The 24,535-nt window shown below is 40.6% G+C and overlaps 1 protein-coding gene across 6 annotated transcripts; it reads right to left on the bottom strand.

The window, feature by feature from the left end:
- Positions 1-613: 613 nt before the first annotated feature.
- On the bottom strand, positions 614-23,348 carry CD47 (CD47 molecule). Of its 6 annotated transcripts, XM_074856414.1 has the most exons (12): positions 23,201-23,348; positions 19,663-20,013; positions 18,277-18,324; positions 15,960-16,049; positions 12,658-12,759; positions 12,199-12,291; positions 11,547-11,642; positions 9,693-9,785; positions 8,169-8,200; positions 5,866-5,890; positions 5,177-5,204; positions 614-2,999 (listed from the first exon to the last, which is right to left on the bottom strand). In XM_074856414.1, exons 1-11 carry the CDS (start codon positions 23,244-23,246, stop codon positions 5,179-5,181), a joined length of 1,002 nt encoding a protein of 333 aa, XP_074712515.1. In that variant the 5' UTR covers positions 23,247-23,348; the 3' UTR covers positions 614-2,999; positions 5,177-5,178. The 6 variants fall into 6 exon arrangements, with proteins under 6 accessions (XP_074712515.1, XP_074712508.1, XP_074712519.1 ...); XM_074856407.1 differs by lacking the exon at positions 5,177-5,204; XM_074856418.1 differs by lacking the exons at positions 5,177-5,204; positions 18,277-18,324.
- Positions 23,349-24,535: the final 1,187 nt, after the last annotated feature.

Raw genomic sequence — 24,535 nt, forward strand, 5'->3', positions numbered from 1 at the left:
TCAAATCACCCTGCACAAGCGGGGAATTGCAAATAATTTTAAGTGCTCCCATCAGCTCAGCTCCACTGAAAAGAATGGGCGAGGGGAAACACTTCCAGACAGGACTTAGCAGCCTTCTCTCATCTCTCTACTCTCAAACACAACTTCAGAAAATCTGGAACTCACACAGTAGTGCTTTAGCAGTAACACAAAAAACTCTCCTCTCACAGAAATGTCATTTAAGCATTACGAAGACTGACTGGAAGTACGCACTGCTCTGCTGTGTTGTCAAAGTTACACCAGGAGTTTGTTATTCCTCAGCTCATATTTCCTCCCACAGCATAGTCGGGTGACAAAATTTGATGGTTGCAGTCGGTCAGTCCAAGTAAAGTTATCAGAGGGCAATCTACATACTTTCTTTCCCAACTGGATGACCTTTTTAAGGAGAAACACCAGGATCTCCCAACTAAAACCATCTGCAGCAGCCTAAGTAACACTGAGAACATTTTTGTATATGCAGTAAGCAATCTGGGGGGAGAGAGGGCACAAAGGCGGGGAGCAGAGCTGTGACTGTGAATTTATGGAAGCAGTTACAGAAGTTCAATGTGATAGCAACAAGAAAATTTCTCACAAGAACAACTTAAAATTACTTTATTTTTTAAGTATATTAGCACAATATTTACAAAATTGTTTCATGTTTCATAAATAAAAACATTTTCTTGGGTAAAGACTATAGATCTATAGATATTTAAAATGTCTATATATTTATATATACACACATAGGTACACACACAAATGGAAGCATACAGTTATGAACAACTTTGGTTTTAAATTACTGGTGGGAAAGGGCTGGGTGTATCAATGACTTTTTAAACTCTTGTTTTTAAGTTTGTACCTACAAGGAATCCAGAGCAGAGCCCTTAACACAGTGGGTTTTTTCCCGTTTCTGGGGCAACTGATTCTGCAGCCTGTACATGGCCACTGAGCTCCTCATGTTTTGGCAATGCCCAGTAACAACTTGGCCTCATCCCACAGTGACACAAATGGGTTCTACTGCAGTTTGCTTTACAGAAGTTAACATAAAGCTATTATACATAATGGCTTTTATAAGGCAGAATACCTCACAGAATTCCAGCTGGTTTGATTTTTATTCCTCAACTGCTCAACTTTCAACTTGCCAGAGGGAACCGCTAGTTATAAATAGGGAGCTCTGCAGGGTACTTAATCAGGTAAATGCTTACACTGAATTGTTAATGGAGAGTAATCTCCCCATCTTCAGGTAGAGATTGCTCTGATTATGGAAACACCTGTATCAAAAGACTCCTATACAGGAGCTCAAATCTTACATGAATACTCCCACTGACAAACTTGAAGGTATGAAAGCAAGTGCTTCTTCAATGTTCTATCACATGAATAACCCTCTTCACTGTGGCCAGTTCCACGGATTTGAGCGAGGGCTGGACCATGGGTTGCTTTAAGCGCTTCAATCCTGCAGCCCTAGCAAGAGGACTGTTTATGAGAGTAAATATTGTAAAATCAGATGCACCAAGAATTCAACAAAATAAAACTGAGGTAAGGTGTCTGCATCAAGACTTGGAGCTCAACATGCAGAGACCTGAATCTCCGCAACATGCACCCACAACACGGATATGAACCTTAGTTTGTAACATTGAACTCTGAGACGTGCCAAATTACTCATAATCTTTCAAAACATGGATTTTATTACATTACTGTTTGGTAACAGCTTTCCAAACAAAGTTTTAAATTGTTAGAAAGAGAAAACCATGTGTGCCTTTGAAATATATTACCTTAGTACAAATAGGAGACAGTGTCAAGATTTCTACAAAGTATACATAAAGTCCAAGAGAAACCAACTATATTGGAACAATTCTCAAAACAGTTGTAAAACATGGTAAAATCTCGTGGAATGTGCAAGTCCTAGAAAACTGATTATTAACTGTACCACTCACATATATACAGAAACTGAGCCCCCTCACTTCTCATCAGCTCCTCCTACTTAGTTTCTATTTTATGTATTTGTGATGTAATGGCAGCATCACAAACTTGGGTCAGAAATTAAATAGCTCCTTCATCCATTCAAGAAAATAGATTTTAAAACTCTCGTCAAAAATACACCAAATAGGACAACCCCTGTTTTTATGAAGCTTCTATGACTTTTACAAATTCACTGAGTTAAGAAAGCCTGAAATTGCTTCCAGTCCACACTGCACAACATGAACACACACGAGAACCACATTCAGCATGAAAATTACTAGCTGCGGTGCTCCATAATTCCAGTGCTGAATTAGGCCCCAACAGCTGAGCAGTTTCTCATCAAAGAATACGGAAGAGGCACGGAGAGCTCTCTCACTGGACTAAAATATTGGCCACTAGAGCACACGTGACTACTGTCCATAGAGAGGAATACTACTGTGTCATGGAATTAGGACAACTTGGTTAATAACTTAAGGAGAGCTGGGAGTAAACTTTGTACTTATGCAACTTTGTGTATAAGCATTTTATTTTTTTATAAAGGTTTTGCTGAATGTCAGAAAAGATGTATTTGTACAATCTCTACTTCCTGCTCGTATCATAGACATATGACCATACCTTGCTCATGCACACAAATAAAGAAAACAATAGTCTAAATGGTATTGCAATCTTTGGGCTGAGTAGGCCCATTACCAAAGCGGTGACTAATGATAGTTTTTGAAAATAATACCACTAAGGATTACTGCAGGGAGACCCTGTAGTGGGCAAACAGTGCTTTTTATATTCTCACCCTCAACCATCCCATATATACCATAACAAAAGAAAATAAAGATCACATGTGGGCAAACACACATGTTCCTCGCTACAGCTGCTGTGACTATAAAATTACATCATTTATATCAAAAGCACTTCTGCCACACATGCAAAACAATTAGTTTCCTGAATTTCTTCTCGTTGAGTAGTGCATCTTCAAGGCCACGGTGTATCAACAACGGTGTACTTTTCACACATCACATAGCTCTGCAGTTCTGGGAATTAAAAAAAAAAAAAGATTGTTTGGGAAGAGCAGCAACATTTTGTGCTACCTATCCAAGTCACAGCTTAAAGAAATATCTTTTTTTTTAATTTCCAACTTCGAAAGCACGTTTAGCACTCAAGTAATGGAAAAGAGTTTGTACTAACAGCAAGTGATGTTTCAGCCTCTCCACAACAGAAAAGTGGACACTGCCTTGGAGCCCCAACTCATGAACTGGAATAAGCTGTAGTGGCTCCCAGACTTCGCTGTCTGACCTGTCCTGTCTTTACTCCTAATGCTGGTTTACTTTCACATGCTGTTTTGTAAGCTAGTGTGCTTCAGCATCTGACTCATTCCCCACTCAGTGTGTGTGGGAACTTTCAAGGGAAGGTTAAGGTAGAAAGCAGGTAGAGCTCAAAAGGTTCCTGCCTCCAGCTTGCGACTCAGAGCCCTTGCCTTCGATCTGTAAAACCTTCTGTTATTTTTAGGAACCATCCTTCAGGGCAGAAAAAGCAGACAGACTTCTAACCCTACCCTAAAAGTCAAAATGAAATGGATAATTAGCAATTTCTGTGCTGTTGGAAGCTCTACCTCAGCACTAGAAAAGGAGGCGGGTTTTTATAAGTCCAAATGAGATCCAAGAAGGACAGTCAACTTATTTAAAATTGGATCTCCAAGCAAAACTCTTGCTTGCTCTTCAGCAGTATGTGGTAACTGTACTGACCCCATCCTTATCTCCCTTCTGGTCTTTGTAAGGAAGCCTGTTTTTTAAAAAAAAAAAAAAAAAAAAAAAAAAATCAACGGATACACCTTGTTCCAATCAGGGCTAACTAGCACCTCATTTATTGTCACATTGTCAATTCATGCCTTCTAGAAGTGGCATGACATAAAAACATTTCAAGTAAATTAAGAGCTTTAGAGTGACCTTACTCTTATCCTGACTAGCAAAATGTTGTAATTTGATGCAGGAGCACTAAGCTAAGGGTCGAGTGATACCTCATGACAAGCTTTCTCAGCTTCCAGGAAGAAACATTAAGTACCAATAGCATCAAGTGCTCTTTTATCCTACTCCCATGAAAAGGAAGTACAGCTTCTGAACAGAAAAGAATCAATAAGACTGTTTTCATTTTCAAACCTGAGCATTTAATCTAAAATTTAAGCTCTTCAATGAAAGCAATCTGGCCAGGCAAACTCTACTTTTCTGATAGATATGAGCTGCAGGAACCAAGAATCTTCACAAACTTGGCTACCCACTCTAGGTACCAGTTAGCGACTTTTGGGCCAAGTTAATACAGTCCCTCTCATTTCATGGCTTATTATAAATTAGGAGGAGTCTATTTACATGTAGTAGGTCTTGCAGTCTTACAGGCCATTATAAAATAAAAAACGACTAATCCCGGCATTGAGGACACTTCAAATTGGAAGAAACCTTAAGTTAGGCCAGGACACTGCAACATACATCTTTGTTTACAATATTTAAACATCAGGCATAACCAATGGGCAGAAGCCACAGTGCACCTTCAGATCTTAAAGTTCAAAATTCAGGTTTGTCAAAAATAAGTTGAAGTTTTTTAAGCAGTTCTTAAGTTTTATTAAGATGTGTTTCAGTTCTGTTCATTTTTAAACACTACTATCCAACCCTGAAAAATAATAAATTGAGTGAAATCTGATTGGAATAAGAACAATCTAACAAAACCCAGAGAATTTAAAAAACATCTAAAGGGGAGGAGGGGGAAAGAAAGTCTACTTTCAAATCATTTTCCTGTGAACTTCCGTAGGAGATCACCAATTAAATACGTAGAGAAAGCTTAGTTATATTAACAACAACAAAACCCAAAAACCAATTACAGCCGCCCACCAGCAAGGAAACAGTCCCTGCATCTTAAATACTATGCAAGCATAAAAGAAGCATGCAAACTATTTAATTTCCACATTTGATCAGAAACATACTATTTAATATTTCCCTCTCATTAAGTCATCCTCTTCACTGTTTAGAAATACGTTCTTCCCCTATGTATGACATGGAAAATACGTATTCTTTTGAGTGAAATACAATTTGAGCAACAGCAGCACCTGCACTGAAACCTGTCCTCCAAGTTGCATCATGTTAGCACTGGGGAACTCTAAACATCAAAATCCCCAAATACATATTAATTAAAATAAAGATCTGGAGATAATAGTTGGACTTACCATCATTCTAACATCACTCCTTTTGCATCTTTAAAAGCCAAGCAAATGGATTAGTAATGAGCGAACAGCAAGAAATGCTTCATAATTAATATTCAGATTAATTCTAAGATTTGGGTTAGAACTTGCTACTACTCAGCATGCCAATTAGTGAACAGAATAGCAAAAAAAAAAAAAAAAAAAAAGAATTATTTTCAGAGTCATCCCTTTCTCACCATAAATTTCCCCCATCTTAAGCGCTATCAGAGTTTCCCCACGACCATGGTAGCTTCCCCAACCCAAAGAAATACCAGAAGAATAGAGCAAGAAGGATAGTTTTTGCTGGAATCCTAAGCATTACACCAAGATAAATGCTTATGAAGAAGAATTAACGTCAACTTTCAAGACCTGTCCCTCTTTTCCTCTTAAAAGCTGGACTCTTTGCAAAGCGAAGAGGGTGGATATAATATCCCAAGATACTAAATTTGTCCTCAAACAGTCAAACAATGCCACTGGCTAGCAAGCACAGCAGCGTAGAACAGAGAGTCTGGAGCTGCAGGCATAATTTCATCGAGAGATCAAACTCTTACTGACTCAGAGCCACGTAAGCTGACATACCGATCTGCCATCTTAGTGCAGTTGTGCAATTATTTTTTGACCTTTTTTCCATAATTAATCCCTTAATTAGAAGATAAGCCTTGAATATCACCTACCATTTAGTGGTTCTTCTACAGCTTTCTGCAAAACATTTAAAAATATATATATATGTATAAAAAGCCTTCATGTTTACTTTTGGCTCGCCACAGTTAAATTACTCTAATTGACATATACAGTAAGTAGTGATTCTACAAAAATGAAGAAAGCTGAACGTTAATAAAACTAATGACTAGAGTTCTGAAAAAAATTAAATCAATCAATAACTGCATTCTCTATTATTTTTTCCCCACTGTAAATTTTTCCTCAGATTAAATACCTCTAGGTGGCAGCAAAAGGCATGCAGATACTACTTTTAAGCTCTAAAACCTAACTGATCATTTCTGTGATTTGATCAATGGTTAGTAATAAAGGAGCATGATTAAAAAAAAAAAAAAATAGTAGCCAAGCAATCAAGTGTAACCTCCTCAAATGGAAATAAACCACAGTTGTGCATTTAGTCTGGTAGACAATCATCAGAAACAACACACACAATCTACAGAAATGTTAAGAAAAAAAATCAGTAATTGGTTAAGATGGCAGATTCCAAAATATGCACCTTTTCCCCCTCAGACTCAAGAAAATATCAAGCCTCGTTTTGTAAGTGTGCCCCAGTGTCAAAAGGAAGCACTTCACCAATATTAAGTTTTCCACAGTCTTTAGATTACACAGAATCAAAGTGTATTTTCGAGATTACTTCACACCTATTTATTGCCTCAAAGTACAGCAATATATGCTGAACAGCCCTTGATGGAAACAAGCCACATATTACCACATTTAATTTTTCACTAGGTCTTTCCACAACTTCCTAAAGTCATGGGCACAAATTATTGTCACCTGAATTCCTCTGTATCTGACCCTCCACTAACTGCAGCTGCAGTACTTTTAGTGGCTGAGATTTCCAATGACCTCTAAGTTTTAAAAATTTCTTTTGACTTCATTCCTGTCTCCAGTTCAGAGAGTAACATGGTGTTCACTATTACGTAATTCTGCCTATTTCTTTGTCAAATCCATGCTGCAGTGGTAAAACCACCTTGTGAAGAAAACAGCTCATAAAGAGAACAGAGTTCCACAAAGGGTGTTATTTAGCATGTTGGTTTCTATTTCAAAGCTTATTTACAACCAAAAAACAAGTTAAAAAAAAAAATCTCCTTCTGCCATGTTTGCTTCCATTCTACAAGTAAACATGGGCATGTTAGATGAAGGCAAGATTGCATTTTGAAAGAAGCGTATCTGTGATACACTTTCAGCTCATTTTTATAACATAATGAGCTTTGTGAACCCTTTTTAATGTGGGGCGTTTTTTATTTAGTATTCCTTCCATAAGTAAGAGACCAATCCTTTGAAATACTATTCCTTAAAATGAGTAAGAAAAATCAAAGAAAAAAAAATTTTAAAATCTGTTGTCAGTTGCCCTGCCCCACTGTTAGAAACCATCTTTCTTCAACAGCTGGGTCTCAGGCTGTAGACTGAAGAGGAGACCAGGAAACGTGTCTCAAATGATGACTGTCAGTCAAGATACGGGATGATTTAGGATTTGTTATGCTCCCCTGCTACAAGTAAATCTTACTGGTATTTTACAGTTGTGCCTCTTTACTTGCTTCTGCAAAACTCCAGAAATCAGGCAGTTCACATTCATGGATCACTAGAAAGCACTGCAGAAGTCTGTCAAAATTACTGTTTTAGGAATGATGACTCTAGAATTCAAAAATCTGACTGAAAAAACCTTTAAAAAAACAAAGTGCTTTTCCATTTGTTCTGTGTTACCTAAAGACAGACACTCTGCTTTCAGATGGTCTCATTGAATTAAGGGGCATTATAGGAGAGTAAGAAAAGAAAAAATCTCAAGGCTATAGCATCCATATATCTGGGAATTCAAGAGAATATTAAAGGGTTCTGGTGTAGAAGATAATAGGAAAAAAAAAACCCTAAGTCTTTGTTATAAGCCACCTAGATGAAAAAATTCAACGCTATTTTGCGTTGAGCAAAAGGTCTTTATAAATTCACGTGAAAGAGCGCATTGTAAAAGAACACCAAACTTCCCTTCACATCCACCATCTTTTTGTGACAGCCCTTGAAACTCCGTTTGGGCACAACAGTCGGAGGAGCCGTTAGGTAAGGGTGGCAATTACAGTACTATAGACACACTCAATAGGGACAATGAAGACCACCAACTCACTCAACATTAGACATCTGTTACACAGCCAGAACTTTTGCTTGCTACCAACCTGGTCTGAATTGGAACTAGTGAAGAAAGGTTCAGTATCTCACTACAATCCCCTGAGCCATCTAGTCACCCCAAATTTATTAATTTTAAGCTTACCCCTGGACGAGGATGATCTTTCATTCTGGAACCTAAAATAATTACAAAAAAGTAATCAGGCAGATGAATAAATGTCACAATCAACCAAATAAAAATATCTACTGATAAAACTTGGAACAGAGTAGCAACACAAAACTGAAGCTTCCCTGATCCAAAACTACTTAATATGATGACCTGCAAATTCTTAAAGCCTCTAAGCACTCCTCTGTTTAGGAACTGAATAATCTTATCATGCACAGTCTGCAAATTGCCTCACACGTGCATTTAGCTCTAAAAACAAATTACACTACACATTATTCTTTGTGCTTATTTTGGTGTGCTGGAATCTACCCCAACAGTTATATTTGACTTTTGCAGCCAGCATAATCAAACTACAGCCAGCATAATCAAACTACAGATGCAACATTTATGCAGACCATTAGCACACAGCAAAGTCAAATATACAAGTAGCCCGAAGTCAATAAAAGTTACTTTTATTGTTGCTTCACCTCTGTCACACTTCTGACTTATCCTCATCTATCTCAAATATGAAATATTAGCCATTCTGCTTTAATTTCTTCCTTAATGGAAATCCTCCCTGTTTCAGGGACTATTATTTCTGACTGTGCCCACACTAAACCTGGAAGACTGCATAGTTCAGTCCAGACTAGGGACTGCGCTGACTGTATACACATCAGCTTGAGTCTGGAAGCAATATATCCTCAATTGCACGGTTCTGCATCCAAACTAACAAGCTGTCTGAAAAGCCTTCATGCACAGCTTGAAACAAATAAAGCCACTCTGCTCTCAGACCCAAGCTGTAAAGTCTACATAATGTTATGCTGTGGTGTGCCAGTGTTCTATCACACGGCATTACTACTTTTTTTGCCTATTTAGCAGGCCTGACTGGCTTTTATACCTTTAAATCTTTCATCTTTTTGAGATCTGGTGAACAGACCAGTTTCTGAAACAAAGTATTGCTATTCTTTGCTCCTGGCTTTTAAAATTAAGCATATGAAAAACCAGGATTCATTAAAATGAAAGGCGTGCATTTAAATTGGTCTTATTTTAACCTACCTCTGGATAGAGGTGGAAATCACTAGGCAGATTTTGCTTCTTTAAATTCATGTTTTGATAAGCTTTTGTCTGCACTATCCCATAACCCTTTCTACAGAATCTTTGAAATGCTTTTGCTCTCTTCCTTCTAAGCTTCAGCTAGCCAACTGTGTAAATGCAGAGCTTAAACAGCAACATCCATCCTACAGTTGAAACACTCTTACTTAAGAAACCTGGCTGTGTTGATCTCAAGACAGTTAATTATGATAAGCTGTAAATTTCTTTATTCAAGATTCCCCACAGGCTCTATGAAACAAAGCCAATATATACAGACAACTTTTCAGTAATTTTTTAAGCTATGCAATTGTGAAATCACACCTTATGTTCAAATAAGCTGTGTCTACCTCTGAAAAGTACAATAGAGAAAATTGCTCTTCTGAATATTTAAGTGTTAAAAACAAATAATGCAGAATATTAGGTGCTACATACCCATAATAAACACGTAAGCCAGACTAAGCAAATTTGCAATAGCCATAATAGCTAAGCCAGCAATCACAACAGACCCATGTAAGGGAGGACACGCTGTTAAAAAAATTGATAAAAGAAATTGTATCATCTGACACAAGTAAAAGCACAAACTTTTATTTTTAGATAAAACCGAATACTGAAATAAGTAAGCCTGATAAAAACAGACATAAACACTTTCTCTTTCAAAGCTATCCCAGAACTACTTCTGCATCTTTTTCTGTATACGCTCTTTAATGATGCGGAGGCATTTACTGATTTATCCTGCTTTGCTGTACTATTCCACTACAGTTTAGCTATTCTATTGTCATTCACTGCAATTGACAACACTCTTTCACTAACTATATTTTAAATTTAAACTTACATCCTCAGTCCCAATGGTTTTGAACTATAATTGCATTAGATTACAGAATACAGTACTGTTAGTGATAAAGCAGGGTATGAGGGTAGTTCCGAGGCAAATCCACCACAGATAAAAGGAATGCTCCATGTTCAGAGATATCACAGAGCAGCAACAGGCTATTACAACTGAACCATAGTTCACTACAGAAACTCTCTGGTTCTTGTTTCCAGGGACTTGAAGTCACTGCAACTGTCTGTGAGCTCAAGCTAGGATGAGCTCTTTCTACTGACACTTAAGGGTTACTGAGCTAAGCTTCCAGAGATACAGATAATGTCTACCTTATATGACCTGTGAAAAGTCACCCTGAAAAAACTCTCTGTTTGAGAGCACAATAAAAACATCATCCATTTTGTATTACTCCAGAGGATTAATGCTTTACCAGACATCTCCCATCAGTTTATTTTACTATGACATTTGACAACACTTAGGTGCCCCTTACAAATACTTCTGTAAATACTAAACAATAAGCATAAAACTCAAATCACAATTCCACTGAAAGGTCTATCATTTCACCCAGATTAGACAAACCTTAGAAACCATTTCAAGGAGAAACAGTTTTTCTTAAACCCCCAACTCAATAAACAATTAAAATTAAGAATGCCTCTACGAAACAATAATTCAGGGGTATAAAGTGCTTTTCATGAACAGGAGTATGTATTCTACTACTAAATACACTGCTGAGGACGCCTAGCCCTAAATTCACCCTTTTCTCTGCTGTGGTGTTTTCTGGTGGGCAGAGGGGAAGGCGGGCAGAGGACTAAGGGGGGTTAGAGGCAGGGATAAGGGGTATCACTGTATGCGGTGTTTAGTTGGTGTTTTTTTACAACAGTGACTGTTTTTCAGTGCTGAAATAGAACATCAGCACTGCATCAGCACAACCAGATGTAAAACAGTCCAAGAACGCTTCCAAGTTTACTGTCTCCGCATTTGCCACCTTAGGCTGTTTCAGTGGTATTCGTTTCCAAGCGACTCAAGTTACCAGTCGCATACAAGCAGAGATTAACAAGGAATTTCTGATTTATTCATTGAACATTAGAAACTAGGGTCACAGTAATTTTCTCAATAGTCTAGGCATCAGTAACAATAAGAGTAAAAAAGGTCAATGTTGGTTTTAGGTGACTCTTTAGGGCACTAACTGTTGCAAAAGTAAATTACTTTTTTTTTTTTTTTAAAAGCAACTGCTCATAGAATGCAGTTCTGCTGGATAGTCATACTAATGCAACTGATACATGTAATGCTGCCTTTGGGCTGTTCTTTCACCAGATAAAACAGTAGCCCTAAAGTGCATTTACAGAAGTTACTTGCTAACAACTGAATGTAGTGAAGCCATTTTCACAGCATTTTAGAGTTACAAATAAACAAACATCAGATGTAGACAAAAGTAAAAAGACTTTTACAGAAGATAAACAGCTTACCTGAGACACACAGTGCAAAACCAACCACGGCAATTATGTAACCAAGAATTTGCAAACCTATCAGAGCAAATGTTGTTTGTGGTAGACTATCGAAAACTGGGAAAGACAGAAAGAGAAACAAAATTGTAATTTTTAAAGTTTAACTAGAGACACAAAAGGTAAATCATTCACATAAAGCTAGAAATCAGATTCTTCTAAATTCCAAGCTCAGCTGGCCAGTGCAAGTAACAAAACTCACAAGTCACTGCAAGTCACTCAGGGCTCTTGTATGTGTATACACACACAAAAATTTATGCATGCATACATAAAATTCTAAATAAACCACAAGTAGAAAAACTGAAACACATACATTGTGAGACTTAGTTATTCGTCCCAGTCCCAACAGCTGGGAAGGAAGAGCAGGAATCACTCAGATGTCCTACCCTAAATCTCGTTTTTCAAGCAGCTAATTTATACTTCTTCCCTGAAGCAACTTAGCCAAACAAACACAGGTTAAACATTCTGTTTTGAGATACTAGGAAGGTCAGGAATCCAGGACGCTGTTGTAGCACCTCTTTATAAAAACAGTATGTAATCGGGGGTGGGGAGCAGGGAGGGGAGCTCAGTTTTACTATCAGTAGGTTCATGAGCTAGTGAATAAATAAATACTCACCAATTCCAAACATAAAGTATTGAAGCGGTACCAAAATCACAGCAGGGAGTACAATTAGGCCAAGACCAGATTGAGTCTGTGCATTATAGTCATCTGAAAATATTTGTACGGAAATTAGTAAAACAGAAATCCTTGACTGGAATAAAGCACAAAGCAACAAAAGTAAATCACTAGTATCATCAAGTTTTTCGGGTCCAGAAAAAATCCCACTGAAGCTCCAGAAGTCACTTCCTAGCCCCTAACAGTCACCCATGGTAGCAGGTTAGAAAACAAGAAATAGATTTGGAGTCTGCATCTCCCTATGTCCATCTCAGGGTCTGACAATCACAATGCTGTTTCTGTTGTATTATTTTTTTAAATTTTATTTTAAGATTAGTAGATGGTACTAACTTCCATACTACCGAGATTCATTTGTGCTCTTACTCCCTTAAACTAGGAAGGCAATTTTAATACACTTACCTTGGACAAAAAGAACAGTGCCTACAACAGCAGCAGCTGTGAAGATGATACCTGCTACAATAATGCCCCTTTTCTTCTGAGGTACAATTTCATATTTTAATGCTTAAAGACAAAACAAAGAGAGACAGAGAGGAAAACAATCAGACATACAGATTCTCTCACTAAAATACACAGATTTTATGATTAGGACTGTGGTCCTAAACAAAGAAACAGACTCCTAAAAAATTAGAACTGTATGTATTACCAAGATTTCATTTGTTTTCCTTGTTTGATGTGGTTAATATGGGTTACCCAGACAAATGAAACTTGGCATTGGTGTTCTAGTTGAATTCTTAATTCCATCTATACAATTCAAGCGTATGTTCTCAAATTAACTTTGGAACAATGGTAGAGATTAATTCAAGTAGATGCACTACTGACATTTAAATAACGTTACAGTGAATTTGTCACTCAGGTGAGTGTCAGACAGGGATTTAGAAATTCCAGGCTTAATTCTCTTCCCCGTGACACTGTGTGAGCTCAGACATATTGCCTCTGTCCCCAAAGGAACAGGGTGATGTTCCCATCTCACCAGAAAGCTTTGAGGATGAGTAGATACAGGATGACCTCTATGTTCAGATGTCATAGACAAGAGTAATTTTCAGTAAAAGTGCACTGCTAAACAGCTGCCATCTCAGAAATGGTTGATTCCAGTGGAGGGTTTCAAAGCAGCAGCACTTTAGTAGTCTTTGGAAAAGAAGGAACAGTACGAATACAACATCATAATAACCTGTGTTTGTTTCTGCCTTATATACTGCTAAAACTAAGACACAAAAAAGGCAGCTCTTGCTCCAAGCTTGAAAATTAATATACCAACAACCTTGGTATATGTTGAAACTGGTAATCACAGAGAACAAATACTGTAAGTAACTTCAAAAAGAAAAACACAGAGCACATACAGAATTAACATCCCACTTACATGCACTGTGTTAGCACAAAAAACCCCCATGATGATACAGTAAATATTCTAGAGTGTACATATGACAAAAACCTTTAATAGTATCTTAATCTATGGAAAGGTTACAGAATACACTCTCTTGTAATTAAAACTTGTCTCTCATTATATTCACATTGCCTAACACAACAGGATCCCAGTCATAACTCTCAAGTACTACTGTCATTTAAACAAAAAAACTATTTGGGATAGTAGTAATAGCAAAATCTTCCCATATATCTGTACTGGAAATTCACATTTTTTCATATTATAAATATGCTAAACTAGCAAAACAAGACACAAAGGTAAAAATAAGTAATGGATACACTATTGTTAAATCCTAAAAGCCAATCTTGTAAGTGAAAAACTCCACCCCAAACCAACCAACCAACAAAACGCCCACACATCCCCAAACCACCCCACCCATAACTCACAAAACGAAGAAAAAATATTCCCAAGTGTTACACAGAAAAATCAAGCCCCAAACTGTTTCAAGGTACACTGTAGCATTGCCAGATTCACAGGTTAACTAAAACAGTGCAAATTAAAGGGGAAAAAAAAGAAAAAACCCAACAAAAACAAGCAGTAAGCACACCCACATTTATTAAGTTTAGCATGATTGCTTTTCCCCACAGAGATCACAGACCTTGCAAGAAAGTGCAGAGATGCAAAAAAAACCCAATCAGGCTCAATTTACTCCTGTAAAATGACAATATTCTCCATGGAGGTATCCATGCTTATTTCAGGACAATTACTACTTTCCTATGAAAATGCTAAAAATATTGAAGTTCTGCTATGAATGCAAAGGCAATGACAATTTCTGAACATCTCAGAGACTCCTAAACCATTATAAACAATAATGAAAATCAGGAATCTACCACTAGAGAAATAAAATAATTAAAAATATATATATATTAGTTTTCAACCTCTGACCATGGATGGACCTTTGAAGAGCCATTTTCAGAGGTTCAGTAAAAGGTAATAAAGAAAATTACATATATATGGCTGAATATGTATGTGAATACTATAAATCAATCCAAGTGTGATTTTTTTCCATTTCTTATGGACTCGACCCTAAGCAGATGTTTTGGGTTTTTTTAGAAGTTTACAAATTGAGAAAGGCTGAAAAAAATTCAAAGACTGATGTAACAAATTGCACCACAGGGAACCGTCTGAAGGACTAGGACAGAAAGCACGCTCTACATTACACAGATGTTGGATACCACTATATAAAAAACATCTAAGGATGTCCGACCCTGGTGAATGTATTGCCTCTAAAAACATTTAACAAAATCATTGATGTGGGTGTTAAATTATAACTCAGCCAGTGCTAAAAGACTAATGAACAGTTTTACACTAAGAAGAGCGCGCCATCCTTCTCTAATATTGATTTTATGACCATCAAATGAAACGTGTTTCTGTTTCTAATGATTCAATAATGTCATGGTGAACCAACAGTGAAGAAAAGCTTCCTTGTTCTAACCAATGACAGTAGATATTACCAATTATACCCCATAAAAATTACACGCATGCAAAAAAGCTCATCATTTGCAACAGCACCGGCAGCAGAAACATCACCACATGGCAGACTAGCTCTAAACACTCTAAATACAGACTCTTTAGGCTGCACCTCATACCTTTGTCTATGAAGATATACATCCGCTAAAAATCTTAACCCCAGAAAGCCAGCCCTGGCCTCCAAGCAAGGAGAGCGGACTGGCCCAGATGCCACTGCTCAGGGCTAAACCCGCTACGGCAGAGTGCCTGCGCCCACCCTGCATGACTGTGGTGCCATGAGGCACGCTGAAGCCCCATCATCTTTCTGATGGGACTGTGTTTTCAGTTCAAAGGTCCCAAACTCTGCAAATGCTACAGCAGACTAGTGTTTTCATAGCTTGATGCAACAAAGGTATGTTACATGTCCTGAAGAGTGCAAGGCTCACTGGAAAGGACGTGGAGGATTATGCAGTGCAGAAGAGTGTAGCTTGGTGTGCTTTCATTGACCAAGCCTGTAAGTAACAGCGCTTATCAGGAACTATCCTGAGAACTGCATACAAGGTAGTTCTCGTGGTGTTAGCTGATTCATGCCAAAAGCAAGCCCAGAAACAAACGTAAGTAACAGCGTGGATGAGCAGGGGAGGATTCCAGAGCAAACCAAATGCCAAGTTATTTGACAAAGCAGACTACCACCTCTGTGTATTATCTGGAAATTCTACCATACAGCTTTCAGACGCGAGCACCGTCTTCCATCTTACATGGATGCCTTTACACACGCAAGTGATTTTAGGACAAACCAATAATTGCAAAGAATTAAAGAGTCAATACTTACCAATAATACTGAACTGAGCCGAACACAAAATAATAACTAAGAACACCAACGCTATGATGATAGCCTTTTCCACTAGAAGAAACCATGATCCTAGAGAATAAACAAAGAAAAGTGGTAGGAAGAAAACAAAAACTGAGGTTATTAGCTTTACATTTATTGCTCCTTTTAGGCTATGCTCTACATCACTCAATACTGTACATAATAGTTAGCATTAAGAGTTATAACAGGCTAAGAAAGCTATGACTTCTACCTATGTATTTTTCACTCTAATCTCGTGTGTGACAACGTGGGGTTTTCCAGTATTTCTAGTTACACTAACATTTTCCAAACTGGAGGTCTTAACCTCTGCTGAAGCAGAGGATGCGTTTATGCTATTGTCTGGCAGTACAAGCTAGTTAGCTTGTAGAACTACAAGCAGCACGTTAGATCAGAAAAACGAGCTGGGAAGATATGAAAGGCCAATTTGATGCTTCCCCAGCTATTCTATTCTACCTCCAACTGCTGTAACTTCTGAAGAAATCCAGATGTGTGATAAGGAATACAGAAGCTAATCTAAGTGAGAAGGAAACACTGCTTTGTTAATTTTAGAAATCACACATTTTCCTTTAGGTCTTGCCACCATCAACCACTTAGCCTTTTTTCCCCTCTGCATCTTGGATGCCTTAGGCTGTTCAGTCACTCGTGCTGTAAGACTGTGTAAGCCACCTTCTGACAGAAAATTCTGAAAGTATCTCCACTGAACTAGAAAATGCAGTTGATTCTTGCATCTCTGCTCGTAACTTCATTTAGACTCACTCAGTGGAATCCAAAGTCTCCATTTCTTATATTATACTTGCCACCATTCCTCTGCCTGCACATTTGCTTCCAAAGAAATTTCTAATCTTCATTTAGATGCGTACTCCTTGCACTTACTCTCCACATTTAGAAGCTGTATCTGCAGCTCCACAAACACAGAATTAAGTAGCAATACCTTACAACTTTCAATGCCAAGTAAATACCTTGAGGACAGTTTTAAATTCTCAAATCCCCTCCTCCTCCTCCCCTCCTCCCGCAAAGGATCACAGAAGAAGATACTGTGGTTACAACATACATACAAGGCAATCACAAAATATACTAAAGGCAGAGAAATGGAAGAGTATCTGCCAACTTCCTTATTGCCAAAAGAAGCCAAATTTAATGAATTGTTTAAAGGAAGGCTTTTTGCTTCATTTGCATTTTCAAAAAAGCAACCAATACTGAACAGTAACTTCAATGCACAGTTGCTGTTCTCTAGATAAGCCAAATCCTACAGGCAATGCTGTTCGATGTAACTGAGAATTATTAATGAATTCAAAGTATCTGCAAGCAGAGACTCTGCAGCAGCTTCATTTCCTCTGTAGCATTTCCAGGTGACACCACCAGGTATTACAAATAGAAAGAAAGCAGCCGTGAAGCCTGGCATCTGCGAGGACTTCAGCATGCAACATGGAACCACATGTGGTTCAGTCTTAAGAGTCTGTTGTACGGAAATGCTTGCAATACTGCTGGTACACGTAACATGCAAATAAGAGAAACAGCTGAACACATTTTCCTGGTAATACATTTCCCTTACTCTGGTGCTTCATAGCAATAAAGTAAACTCCTGGCGAAAAGTATTCTTTTGAGAGCCAGTATAAGGAAGTCACTTCCAAACTAACAAGAGAGACTTCCAGACATGGGGAGAGGGGGGGGGCAGGGAGGAGAAGAGAGAAGAGGGAAAAGGAAAAGGAAACAGGGGAGGAAGAGAGGGGAGAAAAGAGGAAAAGAGAATAAGAGGGGAGAAAAGAGGAAAAGAAAAGAAAAAGGGGAAACTTTACGGTCACTCTCCTGTGAAGATAATTGATCAGGAAAGAGTGTGCCCAAAGACGAGGGCACTGGCACAGAAATCTTGCTCACTCTGCTACCCACTTCCTAGGTGAATCCAGGAATTCTGTAAAGTGAGATGGAGAATAGTTGGCTCTTATAAGACTATCTTGGTAAAAGCATCAGCATGAGCATAGTAGCAACAGCATGAGTTCATTGCTCAGAAAGGACAGAGTGAAGACTGGTACAGGATTTCCATTGCTCACTAACCCTTTTCAAAACTCACTTGCTACACTTTCTTCTATTGGCTTATTATCTCAAGAGTCTCTCTAGAACACTGAGGGACAAACAACAGAAAATTATGCAGAAGAATTTAAAGAGAGAAGAAGTGATTGTTTTACCTTCAGCTAAATCCTCAGACATAAGACTAATTTTTACATTTTAGCATATACTCTCAAACCTAATGTGACCTTGCAACTATAAATTCTTCACTAACCACATTTTTCCTTTGGAGTTGGGGTACTTTCCTCGTCGCAACTGACAACTAGAAAATGAAATTAGAAAAATTGCATCAGTTTCCTGTTTTGTAGTCTTTATACCACTTTCAAAATTCTAAACACAGAGAAAGTAAAAATAAAACAATAAAACTTCCAAATGGGACTTGATTCTACTACACTCCTGAGTCTTGTTTCCTCTTCTAGAGCTTAACACTGAATGGCAACAACAGTCCAACAAGGCTGAATAAGGAAGAAGCTATAAGAGAAGGAAGGAAACTGCCTATACCTTTTCCCCTGTTTTTGCAGGATGCCAAGAATTGAGTAATTTTGTAGCATTCTCTCTCTCTCAGGGGCTCTCAATCCATTTCAGGATCACATTTGTTTTGCAGTGTATATGGTTAACTCAATAATTAGACCCAACTGGGAATTATACAGATGTCTGCAGCAGCACACAAGTAACATCTGTTTGAGCTTCATAAATGATTTAATGACAAATGCAAAAACTGATAGCAAAAATGTCCTACGACAGTTCTACAGTGCACAAATAAGACTTCATGTGCTACGCTGACAGAACTTAGTGCTTCTGAGCAGCTTTCCAGAAGCAAGAAGCCAGTCTCTTGTGCAGAACAGATAAGCAATACACACATACGTTCAGTGAAACCGTCACTTCTGCAGAATACCACAGACTGCACGTGTACGGCAGATCCCATTATTCAATAGCTGAGGCGTTAAAGCACATGGGCTGCGTCTCACAAGATAAAATGGCTCACTAAATGAGAAATTCATCGCTTAGTCACCATTATTTTAAACATTGTCTTCTGAAGATGACATTTAATGCTAGACAACCGTAACAAGTAGTAGCATTTTCAACCTCACTGGAAAACCGCTCAAGTTTTAGAGCTCTTCTACAGAACTTCTGTTAGTCCTATCTGTAATTTTTCCATCATAACCAAAGATTGCAAGATGCAATTCTTCAAAGAAAAGATTTCTGCAGCCACTGTGATGGATGTATACATTTCCGTGTTACAAAGATATTAGGAATATGTTTCAGTATGTGATCCAGTAACATGAGGGTGCTGAAAATATCACCGACTATATAATCGAAAAGATGTGGGAAAGCACTGCTTTTACTATATTAGACAAGTGATCTCCAGACGTTATTAGAGAATGAAAAAATGTGTTCAGATCTTTCCCACAGAAGCACTCCCCTATAACTTAATCCAAAATAATCCCTATTTGCATTCAAGTTACAAGGCCTGGGTATCACATTTTTTGTATTTTCAATTTAAAGTAATGCACTGTCATATTCGTTATTTTTCTCTTTCCCATAAGATTTTGCTTATTTTCTCTCCCAACAGGTTCTAAAACAATGGCAGGCAACTCACCTATGCGCTGTCTAAGTTCAACTGTTGTTTCTCCTTCTCTGTTCAATTCTGTTACTTCACAACTGTAATTTCCAACAGCTGCTTCTGCACCGTCAAGCATTAGAGAGGCAATACCCTTGGGTAAATCCGCCAGAGATGCTAAGTTAGCTGATGGAACCGTCGGATCTCTGTAAAACTGCTGTCTTGCTCCATCAAAAGAAAAAATTCTTTTGCCTTGTTTTTTCCACGTAACAAACATGACATTTGCATTGTTACCCTTTAGATTAATCACATGGCAAGGTAAAATTACAGTTTTATTACACTCAGTTTTTTCAACAACATCTGTCACACTAAACATCAACTGGGCAGAACCTAAAAAGAAAAATGAAAATTGACACATTCAGAAATATTTCTTAATATACAAGAGAAGACAGAACAAAAGAATTACAACATCTGACCTGAGAAAACAAAACAAACTCTCCCAAAAAAACCACAAAAAAAGAACCAAGGGAGTAACAAAAGAAGGAAAAAAGGCATTATTATAATTCAGCCACAGCCCCTCTACACAGACTTGGCCATTCTCACATCCATTTAATGTATAGATACCATACCCTATCATCGATTTAAAAAAACAGGTAAAAAAACTTTGGGCTGCCACTAACTTGGACACTTCCCCTAAAATGCCATAGGCAGAAATACCGCATTAAGGCCTGGTTTCTGCCAAGCACACACCTAACATTAACCACACGTTGTCCCACTGATGTTCAAATTTTTGCTGATCACACAGGTCTCTAAAAACAGAGGTGCAGGCATTAGCTCCCCACAAGCATCCTTTACAGTTCCTCAAGGACACAGGGAAAAAAAAATTCTACTTTTACACTTCTGAGAAAAGGCAAGCAGGGCAGCTTAGTCAAAGGTTTGTCATTTGTTCCTTCTTATCTCTGAAGGTGGAGCCAAATGCCCATAGGTTTGGATCACGTCTTGCAAATTCTCTTTTCCCTTCCGATGAAGGAGGTGCACACACAATACCATATATTAAGTAAGATTATTACTTACTTAGTATTTGAGTGTATACATAGTAGAATTGAAAATGGAGAATTTGTAGCAATAAACGACCTGTACCATAAATCACTGTGATGAATGCTACTAACAATAGCATTCAATGCAGGTAATGAAAAATCACCAGCACACAGGATTATGTTACCACTGCCGGTTTTTACTATTCCTCTCCCACACCGCACCACAGTTCTAAAACAATAGTAGTGACTAACCACTGTTCAAGAAAGACCTGAACACTATGCCGAGATTTTATCGGAGATGAAGATCCATTAACCAGTTCTTGAGAAATGATAACGTCGGTATTTAAATTACACCAGGATTACTACTGAATAACAAAAGCTTATAATAAACCGACTCTATATGTATTATGCAATGACAGAACTTTACAATGAAGAAATAATTATTCCCTGGTTTACTCAGTGTGTTGCATTTTTTAAACTGTACCTCAAAAAATAAAACTAACAAAAGCAGAACAATGGGAAACTGTACCCAAACCTCAAACTATGCCCTAATAAAACATAAATACACACAATTAAAAGCTATAGTGCTTCAACGGTTCTCTACTAAATAAATTTCACATCTGTTTTAACACTGCCTCATGATAAAAGGTTTCTGAGTGTGGGATTGTTGGGTTTTGGGGTCGGTTTTTTTTTCCTTCCTTTAGAACTAGCACATTTAAACTTTGTTGGAAGAATTTATTCACCACTGGCTCCACTTCACTGAGAAGGTTGGTTTTCAACTAAAGGAAGCAACTATACTTCCAAATATTTATCAAATAAAAACCAACCATCTTGAAGGAATTAAAACAAATTGATCGCAATTTTCTCCTAGTACTAGCCCAGAACGGCGAGCAGCTGTAAATTACTAATTCCACTGGTTTGCTGTTGTGTAGTCTGTGAGAGCTGGCACATTTTGCCTGGAGCCAACTGGGAAGTACTCGAGCGAGCGGCTCCACCAGCAGAATGCTGGGGAAATGACAGGCAGGCTGCAGACAGGCACCACCAGAAGCATGCAGATAAGTATTTGCGGGTTTTGTCCTCTGCAAATTTGACTGCTTTAGTAGAAGAGGTTGCGTGGCTGCTGTCTCGCTAAAGGGAACCTGACTGCTTACTACAGATGATACTTCCACTATCAACTTCCGACATTCCTCTTGCGATCGGAGGAAGTCATGGGAACGCTTCAGCAATAGTTCCCAAGTCCTGCGGGCAGTGGACTACTCGTTGGGCTCCAAGCCTCAAACTTTCTCATGGATTACCAGTTTAGAGGCATCCCATTAAGGTGACAATTTTAGAGCCTTATACTAAGCAGTTTGGGGGGCTTGCTTCTGAAGAATATGCAGTTGTGAAGCTGCCACAGAGCGGTTGTTTCAAACGATACGTGCAGTGCAAATTCGGGAATACTGCATATTAGGTCAAAATTGGCTAAGCTTGGTAGTTGCACCTGATGGACACTTGCATGTCTGGCTACAAAACATGCCAGGGCACTCAGCATTTAAGCCAGACCACTGCTAACTCAGAGACTCAGACGTGAATTTAGACACTAGCTTTAAACGTGAGGGTTTAGATGTGCTGCTTACTGACAGAACGACAATCTAGCCCTTGCACCTCCGTCAAAGTGCTGTCGTTTTTTTAACTCTCCCTCCCCCACCGAGCTGCTTCTTGAGGCACAGAAAAATAAGAAGTTAGATTGCGAGATGTCATTTACGCATCAATGACACCCAAACTTTTCTTCAGATCGAGAAATGCCGCCAACCCTAGAAACCGTACAGCAGACGACCAGTTTGACCATCGGTATTTCTTCAAGAAGCACATTAAGCTTAAGCTGCCCTAATGCTACTAGACACAAGAAGGCGAGGAGCTCTGCGCTAGTCGTGGCGTCCCTTCTCTCCCCCCCAACTTCTACAAGAAGCGGCCCACCCCCAAACCCGGGGAGGAGGAGGAGGAGGAGGAGGGAAGCGGCAAAGCCTAGGGCTAGAGGAAAGCCCCCCAGCCCCGCCAAGGGTTGGCGACCCGCAGCCAAGCAGACCGCAGTCCCACACACGCCTGCTGCCACCGTCGCTTGCTCTCGGCAGCCACCAGCGAGCGGCGGGAGCTCCGTGCAGGGGCGATGCACGGGAGGGAGCTGCACCCCCCTCACACACACACACACACCCCCTCACACACACACACCCCCCTCAAGGAAGAGCGGCGGCGGGGCGGGCACGCACCGCCCCCCGTCCCCTCTCCCCCCTCACGCACTCCCCCGCCTCAGGGCGGCAGCCGCCCCTCCCTTTCCCCACGGGCCAGGGGAGGCAGCTCTGCCCTCCCGCCCGCCCTCGCACCCCGCCTCGCCTCCCGGGGCCTCTCCGGGGCCGCTTCCGGGGCTGACGGGGCACCCGCACCACAAACCCCGGGGGGAGGCGGGGGCGGGCGGAGGATGTCTCGGGCCCGGCTTGCCGCGGCCGCAGTCGCCGAGGTCGGGACGACAAGGGGGAGAGAGGAAGAGGGCGGCGAGAACTCACCGGCGCCCACGGCGCTGAGCAGCACCCAAGCGGCCAGCAGCCACATGGCGGAGCGGCGGCGGGGAGCGCGGCCAGGCAGCCCGACGGCCTCCGGAGCTGGTCGCCGCAGCGGGCGGGCGGGAGGGCGGGCGGCTCGGCGCAGGGGGCGGGGCGTCCGGGGGAGGAGGGGGCGTCCTCCCGCCGCTGATTGGCTGCGGCCGCTGGCGCGGGGGTGGGCGGTGCGCTCCCCCTGCTCCCCGCCTCCGCCGCCCCGGGAAGGAGAGGGGCCCCGCGCGCCCCGCCCCCGCGGGGGCCGCCGGCGGCGCGGCGGCAGCAGCCGTGTTCCTCCCCCTCCCGGGGACGGCGGGGAGAGCCCGCGGCTGCCGGGCGGCTTCGGCGGAGCTCGGCGTTTGTTTTCTCGGGGGTTATCGGGGCGTCTCTTCCTCGGCCGCCTGAGCTGCGGGGTCGCGGCGCTTTGTTTCCCTCCGCCCGCACAGAGGCGAAGGTGGCGTGCGGAGTAACGGCGGAATAAAATGGCGGACTAACATGGCCGGGGCTGCCGGGGGAAGGTGCCGCGTTCCAGTACGAGGGGAAGCGTTGACGGGGCGACTCCCCGATCTCTCTGCTGGTTTTGAAGGCGGCCAAAACCCGCTCCGCGGGGGTTTCCCCTCCCGCCAGCGGCGTTTAAGCCCCCGCTGCGCCCCCTCCCTGCGGCGGCTGCCCGAAAGGGCGGCGGGCAGAGGCGAGAGGAGGGGACGGCGGCCGCTTTCGGTTTCCCTCTCCCTTTCTTGTAAATCACCTGACACGGCAGGGGAGGAGAGCAGAGCGGTTCCTCCTGATCGTGTTTTGGGAAACCTGCCCCTGCCAGCGGCGCCCTTCCTTCGGGCAGAGGTTGACCCCCACAGGCCGAGGGGGAGAGGCCGGTCCCTCAGCCCCCCGCCTGCCAACCGCCGGGGCGCGGGGCCTCGGCGAGTTAGAGGAGAGAGAACACTCTACGTGCAACTGAAAGGCGAAGTTTTTAAAGATAGCACAAAACACTGAAGAATTTGTAAGTGATCTGTTGTTGCCCTTCAATTAAAAGAGGATAAATGCTCTCTTTACCTCCTTCCTATGTCTGCAATAATACGCATTTGACTATTTCAGCAGTGTCTCAACAAATGTTTTTTTTCTCCAGAAGCTGAAGAAAACAAACGGTTTTTTACTCTCTTTAGGACTTTTTTTTTTTTCCTTATGGTAGAATTGCCTCAAAATTTTAGATCTGTAAATACTTGCAGCCTAAATCCATACTTTATTCTCGGGTGTATGTGTTGGTGAAGCATTAGAAAAAGGACTGTTAAATATATTTGGGGAACACAC

The sequence above is a fragment of the Strix uralensis genome, chromosome 2 (assembly GCF_047716275.1).
Source record: "Strix uralensis isolate ZFMK-TIS-50842 chromosome 2, bStrUra1, whole genome shotgun sequence".
NCBI lineage: Eukaryota > Metazoa > Chordata > Aves > Strigiformes > Strigidae > Strix > Strix uralensis.